The sequence below is a fragment of the Polypterus senegalus genome, chromosome 18 (assembly GCF_016835505.1).
Source record: "Polypterus senegalus isolate Bchr_013 chromosome 18, ASM1683550v1, whole genome shotgun sequence".
NCBI lineage: Eukaryota > Metazoa > Chordata > Cladistia > Polypteriformes > Polypteridae > Polypterus > Polypterus senegalus.
Genome location: NC_053171.1, coordinates 73465263 through 73477681, shown reverse-complemented (window position 1 = coordinate 73477681; position 12419 = coordinate 73465263). Strand labels below are relative to the sequence as shown.

Here is a 12419-nt window from a genome sequence, read left to right as displayed (position 1 = left end):
TTTAGCATATTCTTTGTTTCAATATTTTTGTCACTTTAATGTTGTTATACCCGGATACCAGAAGTGTGCAACACATGACGTGAGTCGCTCGACTGTGTAAAGATCAGTGTTACATACAGTACTTCCTAATGCCCAAGGTTATGGATTTTACAAACAGAAGCTCTTTTTTTAGTGTGTATGTTTTTTTTCTATATTTTTATATCTAGAATGTCCTTAAACTCAGGCAACGGAATTGTGTAACATATGACATGAGTCACGTGACTATATAAAAGTTAGTGTCTCATACTTTCTGGTATCTGAGGTTAAGGACATTACAAAGAGATTCTTTCTTCGCTGGTGTGTATTCTTTGCTTCTATATTTTCATATCTACAATATCGTTAAGCTTGGGTACCAGAAGTGTTGAATACATGACACTTGATGATTTGCTTGACCATGTAAAAGTCAGTTTAGAGTTCTTTCTGGTATCCAAAATTAAGGATTTTATCAAGTAAATCTGTTTTTTCTGGTGCATATTCTTTGTCTCAATATTTTTGTCATTATAATGTCGTTAAACTTGGCTACCAAAAGTGTGCAACACCTGACGTGAGTCGTAGAACTGTATACTGTCCAGTGTCTGAGATTATGGAGATTACAAACAGAAGCTCTCTTTGTTGGTGTGTATTTTTGTTGCTTTACTGTTGTAGAGTGTTCATGGGTACCAGAAGGATGTGACACATGAGGTGAGTCATACAACCATATAAAGGTCAGTGTCACAAACTTTCTGTTGTCCGACTCAAAGTTATGAATATTATAAAGTAAAGCTCTCTTAGCTGGCACATATCCTTTGCCTCTGTATCGTCATTCCTACAACGTTGTTAAACTCTGGAACTGGAAGTGTGAAACACATGACGTGAGTTACTCAATTATATAAAGGTCAGTGTCACATGCTTTGTGGTGTCCAAGATTACGGATATTGCAAACAGAACCTCTCTTTGTTGTTGTATATTCTTTGTCTCTATGTTTTTGTCACTTTAATGTTGTTATACTCGGGTACCAGAAGTATTCAACACATGCTGTGAGTTGCTCGATCACATAAAGGTTAATGTCACATACTTTCTGGGTTCCGAGATTTCAGATATCACATGGAAAAGCTCTCTTCATTGGTGTGTATTCTTTGCATCAATATTTTCATATCTACAGTGTTGTAAATCTTGGGTACCAAAACTGCCCAACAAATAGCGTGAGTTGTATGGCTATATAAAGGTCAGTGTCACATAATGTCTGGTATGCAAATTTAAGGATATTATAAAGTGAAGCTCTCTTTTGCTTCTATATGTTTATATCTATGGTTAAACTACTGGAAGTGTGCAACACGTGACGTGAGTCGCTCGATCATATAAAGGTCAGTGTCACATGCTTTCTTGTATCCGAGATTATGGATATTACAAACAGAAGCTCTCTTTGTTGGTGCATATTCTTTGTCTCTATATTTTTGTCCCTTTAATGTCATTATACTTTGGTACCAGAAGTGTGTAAGACTTGACGTGAGTGGCTTGATAATATAAAGGTTAGCGTCATGCACATTCTAGAATGTGAGATTATGGATATTACAAAGAGAAGCTCTCTTTGCTGGTGCATATTCTTTGCCTCTGTATTTTAACATCTACAATGTTGTTAAACTCTTGTACTGAAAGTGTGCAACACATGACGTGAGTCGTACGACCTTTTACAGATCAGTTACATATTTTCTGGTATCTGAACTTACAAATAGAAGCTCTCTTCATTGATGAGTATATTTTCATCTCTTTGGTAGGTGATCCCTTATTTAATTTTGTGGTTGTTGTTTTAATACTTAAACAATGCTAGGATGGATTTTTTGGAAATGAACCTTAGCTTTGTTTAACATCCATCCCCTGCTTGTTATTATTAATATTATCATCCTCTACCCCTGCAGTGGCATATCAAGAAGACAGTTACTCTCCTTAATAGTGACCGAGCACAAGCAATAGTTTATTTTTAAAAAGCCCATAAATTTATCATTATGTCTCTCTATTGTAAAAGAAAATCTTGGGATGAGACTTTCTGTGAGATAATTTTAAGTCCCGTGAGAGAACATTTCAGGTCCCGCAAGACGAGATTTTTTGCCAAGAGATACAACAATGCCCACGGTCCACTTACTTCTCATTCGTGTGAATGCTATTGTCAGACACAGTTCCTGCGCTCTCAACTCCAAGCAGGGTCGGAAATAAAAGTCAAAGAGTAGAAGACAAAGTAGAATGTCGTAAAGAGGTTCAAACAACGTTGACGCGATACACATGCAGAGCAGGTTAGAGATTATGAAAGTACTAAAATTCGAAAGTCTCAAAAAACTGAGAGTAAAGATCACATTAGCGCTAATAAATCAAAATTATTACTCGGTGAAACAACGGAACAACAAAAAGAGATATTTGGACATACGTGATATGACAGAGAATGTAGATATTGTTCGGCTTTAACCTTTAAGTCAGAGACTTGTAGATCATCCAATTCATGTTGCCATCAGGGAAAAGTAGTGTTTCTTCCCAATGTAGAGGCGTATCTGCGAGAATTAAAACATTTGTTGTTTGGTGAATGTGAAATCCATATACGCGAGTGGGGGGGTTGGCAAGTAAAGCGAGGAGGGGGCAGAGCTCCCTAGTCTTTAATATATTTCACTGTGACAATAGAAAATGGCTTCCAGGTGATTGTTCCTCACAAAGAGGTTTGCTAACTATACTATGTGCTGCACTTCATCCTTATGTTCTTAATGCCTTACATGTTGCATGTTTTATTTTCTTTTCACCATCAGCCTTTGGCGGGTGCTCAAGTCCGAATTCTCCCATTTGGCATCACAGGCAGTGCCTCTGCTCCTTCACGCACTTTCTCTGCCCCACGGGGCTGACATATTCTGGACTATTGTGGACAGCAGCTTCAACAACAAGGAATGGGAGATACGTTTTGAAGCAGGTGAGCTCTTAAGCATTTTAAAAGTTTGACATTTTGGACAATGCACAGATTGTTACAATAAGAATAATGCAAGATGAAAATATAGTTAACAAAAACAAACATTAAATGACAAACAAATAATAGTACAGATTTTTCATGATAAAACTGTCGGTTGCTTTTGCGGAGCACACCAGAAACGTTCTGCACGTCAACTGGATGATAACATACATACAAGACCACAAGACTGTTACAGTCTGCTTTATACATGTATACTGTATAAGACAAGGTAGGCCAGTGAGGAGAACAGGCACGCGCCATCACTGCTCATTCGCACTACACAGTGAGGGACCATTACTTCATCAATTTAATTCTTTCTTCCTCGGTCATAGTTTTATGGGACTACATAAAGAGGTATAAGCTTAATAGAAGAATTCGTGAAGAAAGTATGAAAAATAATAAAATAAAAAAAGTATGAAAATCAAAATCCTCAAAAAATTGCTTTAATATACCTTGGAATAACCTAACTAAATTATTTTAAAAAGATAAATAAATGGCAAATTATAAACACTTTGTGGAAACTCAAAAATATCAAAACAAAACTTGTACTCTTCAGAAAAATGAAAGTATGTTTCATTTACTTTTAAGAAATTTATTTTAGAAAGAAATAGAGTGAATGGGTATAAAAATCTATAAGAAATTACATACTTAGACCACGAAATTTTTTAAAACCGTTTCTTACCGAACACCTATGGGCCAAGGGTAACCTACATTCCAAATTTCAAGTCCCAAGTCCTCATGGTTTCAGAGATTTTGTGATGACTGAGTCAGTGGTATTTGGCTTTTATATACAGGTGCTGGTCATAAAATTAGAATATCATGACAAAGTTGATTCATTTCAGTAATTCCATCCAAAAAGTGAAACTTGTATATTAGATTCATTCATTACACACAGACTGATGTATTTCAAATGTTTATTTCTTTTAATTTTGATGATTATAACTGACAACTAATGAAAGTCCCAAATTCAGTATCTCGGGAAAATTAGAATATCAATTAAGACCAAAAAAAGGATTTTTAGAAATGTTGGCCAACTGAAAGGTATAAACATGAAAAGTATGAGCATGTACAGCACTCAATATTTAGTTGGGGCTCCTTTGGCCTGGATTACTGCAGCAATGTGGCGTGGCATGGAGTCAATCAGTCTGTGGCACTGCTCAGGTGTTATGAGAGCCCATGTTGCTCTGATAGTGGCCTTCAGCTCTTCTGAATTGTTGGGTCTGGCGTATTGCATCTTCCTCTTCACAATATCCCATAGATTTTACTGTGTGCAGGTGCCAGGTCCTGTTGGAAAATGAAATCTGCATCTCCATAAAGTTCGTCAGCAGCAGGAAGCATGAAGTGCTCTAAAACTTCCTGGTAGACAGCTGCATTGACCTTGGACCTCAGAAAACACAATGGAGCAACACCAGCAGATGACATGGCACCCCAAACCATCACTGACTGTGGAAACTTTACCCTGGACCTCAAGCAATGTGGATTCTGTGCCTCTCCTCTCTTCCTCCAGACTCCATCCATCCATCCATCCATCCATCCTTTTCCGCTTATCCGAGGTCGGGTCACGGGGGCAGCAGCTTAAGCAGAGAGGCCCAGACTTCGCTCTCCCCGGCCACTTCTTCCAGCTCTTCCGGGAGAATCCCAAGGCATGCCCAGGCCAGCCAGGAGACATAGTCCCTCCAGCGTGTCCTGGGTCTTCCCCAGGGCCTCCTCCCGGTTGGACGTGCACGGAACACCTCACCAGGGAGGCGTCCAGGAGGCATCCTGATCAGATGCCTGAGCCACCTCATCTGACTCCTCTCAATGCGGAGGAGCAGCGGCTCTATTCTGAGCCCCTCCCGGATGACTGAGCTTCTCACCCTATCTTTAAGGGAAAGCCCAGACACCCTGCGGAGGAAACTCATTTCAGCCGCTTGTGTTCGCGATCTCGTTCTTTACCTCATCACTACCCATAGCTCATGACCATAGGTGAGGGTAGGAGCGTAGATCGACTGGTAAATTGAGAGCTTTGCCTTACGGCTCAGCTCCTTTTTCACCACGACAGACCGATGCAGAGCCCGCATCACTGCGGATGCCGCACCGATCCGCCTGTCAATCTCACGCTCCACTCTTCTCTCACTCGTGAACAAGACCCCGAGATACTTGTACTCCTACACTTGGGGCAGGATCTCTCCCCCAACCTTGAGAGGGTACTCCACCCTTTCCCGGCTGAGGACCATGCTCGGATTTGGAGGTGCTGATTCTCATCCCAGCCGCTTCACACTCAGCTGCGAACCGATCCAGAGAGAGCTGAAGATCACGGCCTGATGAAGCAAACAGGACAACATCATCTGCAAAAGCAGTGACCCAATCCTGAGTCCACCAAACCGACCCCTTCAACACCCTGGCTGCGCTAGAAATTCTGTCCATAAAAGTTATGAACAGAATCGGTGACAAAGGGCAGCCCTGGCGAGTCCAACTCTCACTGGAAACGGGCTCGACTTACTGCCGCAATGCGGACCAAGCTCTGACACCGGTTGTACAGGACCGAACAGCTCTTATCAGGGGTCCGTACCCCATACTCCCGAGCACCCCCACAGGATTCCCGAGGGACACGGTCGAATGCCTTTTCCAAGTCCACAAAACACATGTAGACCGGTGGGCAAACTCCCATGCACCCTCCAGGACTCTGCTAAGGGTGAAGAGCTGGTCCACTGTTCGCGACCAGGATAAAACCACACTGTTCCTCCTGAATCCGAGGTTCACTATCCACGGACCCTCCTCTCCAGAACCCCGAATAGACTTTTCCAGGGAGGCTGAGGAGTGTGATCCCTCTATAGTTGGAACACACCCTCCGTCCCCTTTTAAAGAGGGGACCACCACCCCGGTCTGCCAATCCAGAGGCACTGTCCCGATGTCCATGCGATGTTGCAGAGACGTGTCAACCAAGACAGTCCTACAACATCCAGAGCCTTAAGGAACTCGGATCTCATCCACCCCGGGCCCTGCCACCAAGGAGTTTTTGACCACCTCGGTGACTTCAGTCCCAGAGATGGGAGAGCCCACCTCAGAGTCCCCAGGCTCTGCTTCCTCATTGGAAGGCATGTTAGTGGGATTGAGGAGGTCTTCAAGTACTCCCCCACCGACCCACAACGCCCGAAGTCGAGGTCAGCAGCGCACCATCCCCACCATATACGGTGTTGACACTGCACTGCTTCCCTCCTGAGACGCCGGACGGTGGACCAGAATCTCCTCGGCCGTCCAAAGTCGCTCTCCATGGCCTCTCCAAACTCCTCCCATGCCCGAAGTTTTGCCTCAGCAACAACCGGCCGTTCCGCTTGGCCTGCCGGTACCTATCAGCTGCCTCCAGAGGCCCACAGGACAAAAAAGTCCTATAGGACTCTTCTTCAGCTTGACGGCATCCCTCACCGCGGTGTCCACCAACGGGTTCGGGATTGCCGCCACGACAGGCACCACCACCTTGCGCCACAGCTCCGTCAGCCGCCTCAACAATAGAGGCACGGAACATGGCCCATTCGACTCAATGTCCCCACCTCCCTCGGGACGTGGTTGAAGTTCTGCCGGAGGTGGGAGTTGAAGCTACTTCTGACAGGGGACTCTGCCAGCCGCTCCCAGCAGACCCTCACAACACGCTTGGGCCTACCAGGTCTGACCGCATCTTCCCCACCATCGGCCAACTCACCACCAGGTGGTGATCAGTTGACAGCTCCCCCCTCTCTTCACCCGAGTGTCCAAGACATATGGCCGCAAGTCCGGCGACACGACCACAAAGTCATCATCGACCTGAGGCCTAGGGTGTCCTGGTGCCAAGTGCACATATGAACACCCTTATGCTTGAACATGGTGTTCGTTATGGACAATCCGTGGCGAGCACAGAAGTCCAATAACAAAACACCGCTCGGTTCAGATCGGGGCCATTCCTCCCAATCACCCCTTCCAGGTCTCACTGTCATTGCCCATGAGCATTGAAGTCTTCCAGCAAAACGAGGGAATCCCCAGAAGGTATGCCCTCTAGCAACCCCTCCAGAGACTCCAAAAGGGTGGATACTCCAAACTGCTGTTCGGGCGATACGCACAAACAACAGTCAGGACCCTTCCCCACCCGAGGCGGAGGGAGGCCACCCTCTCGTCCACCGGGGTAAACCCCAATGCACAGGCTCAGAGTCGGGGGGCAATAAGTATGCCCACACCTGCTCGGCACCTCTCACCTGGGGCAACTCCAGAGTGGTAGAGAGTCCAGCCCTCTCAAGGAGATTGGTTCCAGAGTCCAAGCTGTGCGTCGAGGTGAGTCCGACTATATCTAGCCGGAACCTCTCAACCTCGCGCACTAGCTCAGGCTCCTTCCCTTCAGAGAGGTGACATTCCACGCCCCAAGAGCCAGTTTCTGTAGCCGAGGATCAGACCGCCAAGGTCCCGCCTCGCCACCACCCAACTCACACTGCACCCAACCTCCTTGGCCCCTCCCATAGGTGGTGAGCCCATGGGAGGAGGACCCACGTTACCTCTTGGGCTGTGCCCGCCGAGCCCCATGGGTGCAGGCCCGCCACCAGGCGCCCATCGAGCCCCACCTCCAGGCCTGGCTCCAGAGGGGGCCCGTGACCAGCGTCCGGCAAGGGAAAACGTTGTCCAAGTTTTATTCTTCATTGGAGGTTTGTTGAACCGCTCTTTGTCTCATCCCTCACCTAGGACCAGTTTGCCTTGGTGGTTCTACCAGGGGCATAAAGCCCCGGACAACATAGCTCCTAGGATCACTGGGACACGCAAACCCCTCCACCACGATAAAGTGATGGTTCAAGGAGGGGTCCTCCAGACTCTGGGACCTTAATTTCCAAAGGAAATGCAAAATTTACTTTCGTTAGAGAACATAACTTTGGACCACTCAACAGCAGTCCAGTCGAGACGCTTCTGACGCTGTCTCTTGTTCAAGAGTGGCTTGACACAAGGAATGTGACTGCTGAAACTCATGCCTTGCATACGTCTGTGTGTGGTGGTTCTTGAAGCACTGACTCCAGCTGCAGTCCACTCTTTGTGAATCTCCCCCACAGTTTTGAATGGGTTTTGTTTCACAATCCTCTCCAGGGTGTGGTTATCCCTATTGCTTGTACACTTTTTTCTACCACATCTTGTCCTTCCCTTCGCCTCTCTATTAATGTGCTTGGACACAGAGCTCTGTGAACAGCCAGCCTCTTTAGCAATGACCTTTGTGTCTTGCCCTCCTTGTGCCAGGTGTCAATGGTCGTCTTTTGGACAACCTTCAAGTCAGCAGTCTTCCCCATGATTGTGTAGCGTACAGAACTAGACTGAGAGACCATTTAAAGGCTTTTGCAGGTGTTTTGAGTTAATTAGCTGATTAGAGTGTGGCACCAGGTGTCTTCAATATTGAACCTTTTCACAATATTCTAATTTTCCGAGATACTGAATTTGGGTCTTTCATTAGTTGTCAGTTATAATCATCAAAATTAAAAGAAATAAACATTTGAAATACATCAGTCTGTGTGTAATGAATGAATCTAATATACAAGTTTCACTTTTTGAATGGAATTACTGAAATAAATCAACTTTGTCATGATATTCTAATTTTATGATCAGCACCTGTATATACTGTAGATTGGAAACATGAAAGCAAATCATACCATACCATTGTTTAAAAGTCCATCCTCGACTGTAGAGGTGACACGTGAAACCAGGAGACACCATGCCGCTTAAAGATCTCCACCTTTTGTTATTTCAGTGGAGAGAGTAGCAGTGCTCTGCCGATTCCTGGACATCGCCTCTCTGACCAAGAACCACCTGCTCAAGTACTCGTTGGCCCATGCCTTTTGCTGTTTCCTGGCAGCTGTGGAGGATGTCAACCCGGCGGTGGCGACCAGGGCCAGGCTACTGTTGGACACCATTAAGAAACCTGCTCTGCAGGTAAGTCACTTGTGCCACAAGAATCCAGAGGTCATACAGAATTTTGCAGGGTTTTTTTTTGACTTGCTATGCCCCTCACCCCATGGTGCTGCACTCAGTTCTTGGCTTGGTATCTGCTTGCGGTTTAATCTCAAGTTATACCTCATGGATGTTCATGTTAGGCTGGGTGGGTGTGCTACTGTGATTTGATGTGAGAAAGGGTGGGTTGGTTTGTGCATGAATTTGCCCCCGAATGGACTAGTTTGCGCAAATGGGATTTGTGAATGGATAGTGGAAGGGTAGGCCTCAATCCCTGGTTCAACACTTCTGTCACTCACAAAGGCTCTTCAGATTCCAGCAGTGAGCAAAACATTTCATTGAACTGTGATGCATCCCAGGAGCATAACACACAGAATTACATCTGTTCTGTGCAGCAACTGCCGCTATGCTGGTGTTTCTTCATTAGATGAAGGCTTTTATAGGGAATTCTAATTAAACAGACAAACAATTTAACATATTCCAGACTGAGGCCCATAACATACATGGTGTTCTAAGACAGTCTCGGCCTACATTCACCCTAGTACAGCTTCATTTAAAAATGTGAATGTTATTCTCTGTTATCTCCTCTCTGGAGTGCACAAGCGAGAGAGAGAGTGTGTGAGCAAGCAAGTGAGAGAGAGACAGCGCGAGTGAGAGAGAGAGAGCGTGAGCAAGCGAGCAAGAGAGAGAGAGAGTGCGCGAGCAAGCGAGTGAGAGAGAGAGAGAGAGAGTGCGCGAGTGAGCCCAAGCAGAAGTAGTAAACATTCCTCGTGTATGACTCGCACCTGATTTTCTAATGCTAATTTTTGGGAAAAAATGTGCGTGTAGGTACATGCGTAAATACGTTATATATATATTGTGGCCAGTAGGTGGTGCCACACAGCCCCAAACCTCAGATACAGTTGCACCAATTCAGTCCTGGTTTCAAATCAAAGTGCTTTTATTATATACAATTCCTTTTACAGGCACATACTATTTATCCTCCCCTCATTCTTCACTTCTCCTTACTGTTTTTAATATGCCGTGTCCCCCAGTCCATCCATTATTTCATCACCCCCCCTGGCAATGGGAACAGGGATGAGCATCCAATCAAACTGAAAGGATCTCCTGTCTGTGCCAGTCGGGGTGCCAGTCATTCTTTCTTTGTTCTCTTGTGCATCTGTAAAGTGTTAATTTCCCCTTAAAGTATATCTGATCAAATCTAGCCCTAAAGCATTGTCATCCCAAACAAAACATTGTTTTTTTTTTTTGCTTTTCATACTCTCCATTGCTATTCTCCACATTTAAAAGCAAACTTCAAATGAATGTCTAGCATGGAGGACATTTCCTCTTCCTGTTTCCACTGATGTGCACATGTCCAGTGTAGGCGAGCATCCACATTGTATGCCTTTTTGTTCATTTTGCTGCGGGTGGAGATACTTTCATTAGCAATGGGAAAATGCTAGTGTGGTTGGAGATTGTTTTCTTTTAAAAACATAGTAGTTTGGACGTGGCCTCAGCCTTGGTTATCTGATAAACTTCTGCCATTGCTCAAGGACAAGGGCTGCATAGCTGCATACTAGAACAATAAGAGCCCAAGATGCCAAAATGCCATAGTGTTACAAACATGGTTCCTTTTAGAGACTCCCAAACCACCTCACCTGAATATCTGTGCTTCTCGCCGTATCTCTAAGGCAGAGCCTGGACACCCTGCAAAGGGAACTCATATCTGCCTCTTGTATCTACAATTCAGTTATTTCGGTCACTATCTGCAGCTCGTAACATAGGTAAGGACAGAGATGTAGATCGAGTGGTAATTAAGAGCTTCACCTTTTGGCTTTGTTCCCTCTTGACCACTGACCTGTATAATGTCTGCATGACTGTGGACACTGCTCCGTTCCACCTGACAATCTCCTGCTCCTTTCTTTCCTCACTCATGAACAAGACCCCAATATACTTGAATTCCACCGCTTGAGGCATCACCTCATCCACAACCCAAAAGGAGCCGCACTCCATCCTTCCAACCAGGAGGAGAGCGCAGGGCAGAACCAGGACATGATTAGCTTGGCCTGGAAATGCCACGGTATCCCATCAGAGGAGTTGGAGAAGGTGGTGGAGAAAAGTAACATCTGGGCTTCTTTGCTTAGGCTGCTGCCCCCTGTGACCCAGACCAGCAGCAACATCAACAACAACAACAACATTTATTTCTATAACACATTTTCATACAAATAATGTAGCTCAAAGTGCTTTACATGATGAAGAAAGAGAAAAAATAAAAAATAAATAAGAATTAAAATTAGGAAACACTAATTAACATGGACTGCGACGGGCTGGCGCGCTGCCTGAGGTTTGTTCCTGCCTTGCACCCTGTGCTGGCTGGGATTGGCTCCAGCAGACCCCTGTGACCCTGTGTTAGTGGGTTGGAAGATGACTGATGACTGATTAGTTAACATAGAATAAAAGTAAGGTCCGATGGCCAGGGAGGACAGAAAAAACAAAAAGAACTCCAGACGGCTGGAGAAAAAAATTAAATCGGGAGCAGGAAATGGGTGGATGGATTTCTGTTACAATTAATAAGTGGAAAGTTAAAATTCCCATAATAGTCTTTGGCTCTCATTGTGAACGTTATTCCTAGGTAAGATACAATCATTTTGGCAGACCATGTTGGATGCTTTACTGTAGACAATGCAGTCCCATCAATTGCATGATCTTTTGTTCTCACCAGAAGCATCCCAGCATGCCTCATCCTCACCTCATGCCTCATCCTCATCTTCACAACAGCTACATTGGCATTGGGTGCCTACCTCAGTTGAGGCTACTGTCCCTACCAGCTGTTCGGTTACAGGCCTCTCTCCTCATAGCAGGTTGTATCTGCTTATTGGCATTTGCACCTTGAGGCAGTCTTGGGTGCCACACGCTGACTCGCTTGTATTTCTTGACTAAAAACTTGATTTTGCTTGTTTTTTCTGATAAATACTTCTTACCTCTCCCTGTATATTTTTCATATTGGCTCAATAAAATGTCCTTCAAGTGTTGCTCAGTAAAACTGGGGCAGCCAAAGCAACTTCCGACTTTAGAGAAATAAAAGACTGGGGATGGAGTTATAGAGGCAGACAAAAGACAAAGTAAAACAAGATGAAGGGCAAGAGGAGACAGGAAACCCTGGCATGCTCAACGAACCATCTATCCATGTTCTTTTCAAGCCCATTTATCCTGAGCAGGGTTGCATGGGAGCTGAACCTATGCCAGCAAGCAAAACTGGAATAGTCCCCGTAGAGGGAGTGAGCCCATCACAGAGTAGTGCTCAAGGAACCAAGTTATACATTCAAAGTACAAGCCAATAAATTCCAAACAAGAAAGAAAAAGAGCATCAGAACAGACTCAAAGAGTTAAATGTTTGTCTTGTGATGCCATAGTCTCTTTTTCCTTAGGTTCTCAGAATCCTTGTTGTATGCCTTTAACTCAAGTCCACCATAAACACCTAATTAATCCTTCTTAATCCTAATAAGTC

General features: G+C 44.9%; 1 protein-coding gene across 5 annotated transcripts in view; it reads left to right on the top strand.

The window, feature by feature from the left end:
- Positions 1–12419, top strand: part of LOC120518298 (protein unc-79 homolog) — a 240182-nt gene that overhangs the window by 141389 nt on the left and 86374 nt on the right. For all 5 annotated transcript variants that reach the window (XM_039741016.1, XM_039741014.1, XM_039741015.1 and 2 more), the window contains 2 exons: positions 2808–2965; positions 8730–8911. In XM_039741016.1, the coding sequence (XP_039596950.1) occupies positions 2808–2965; positions 8730–8911 (340 nt within the window). The remainder of the gene's footprint in view (positions 1–2807; positions 2966–8729; positions 8912–12419) is intronic.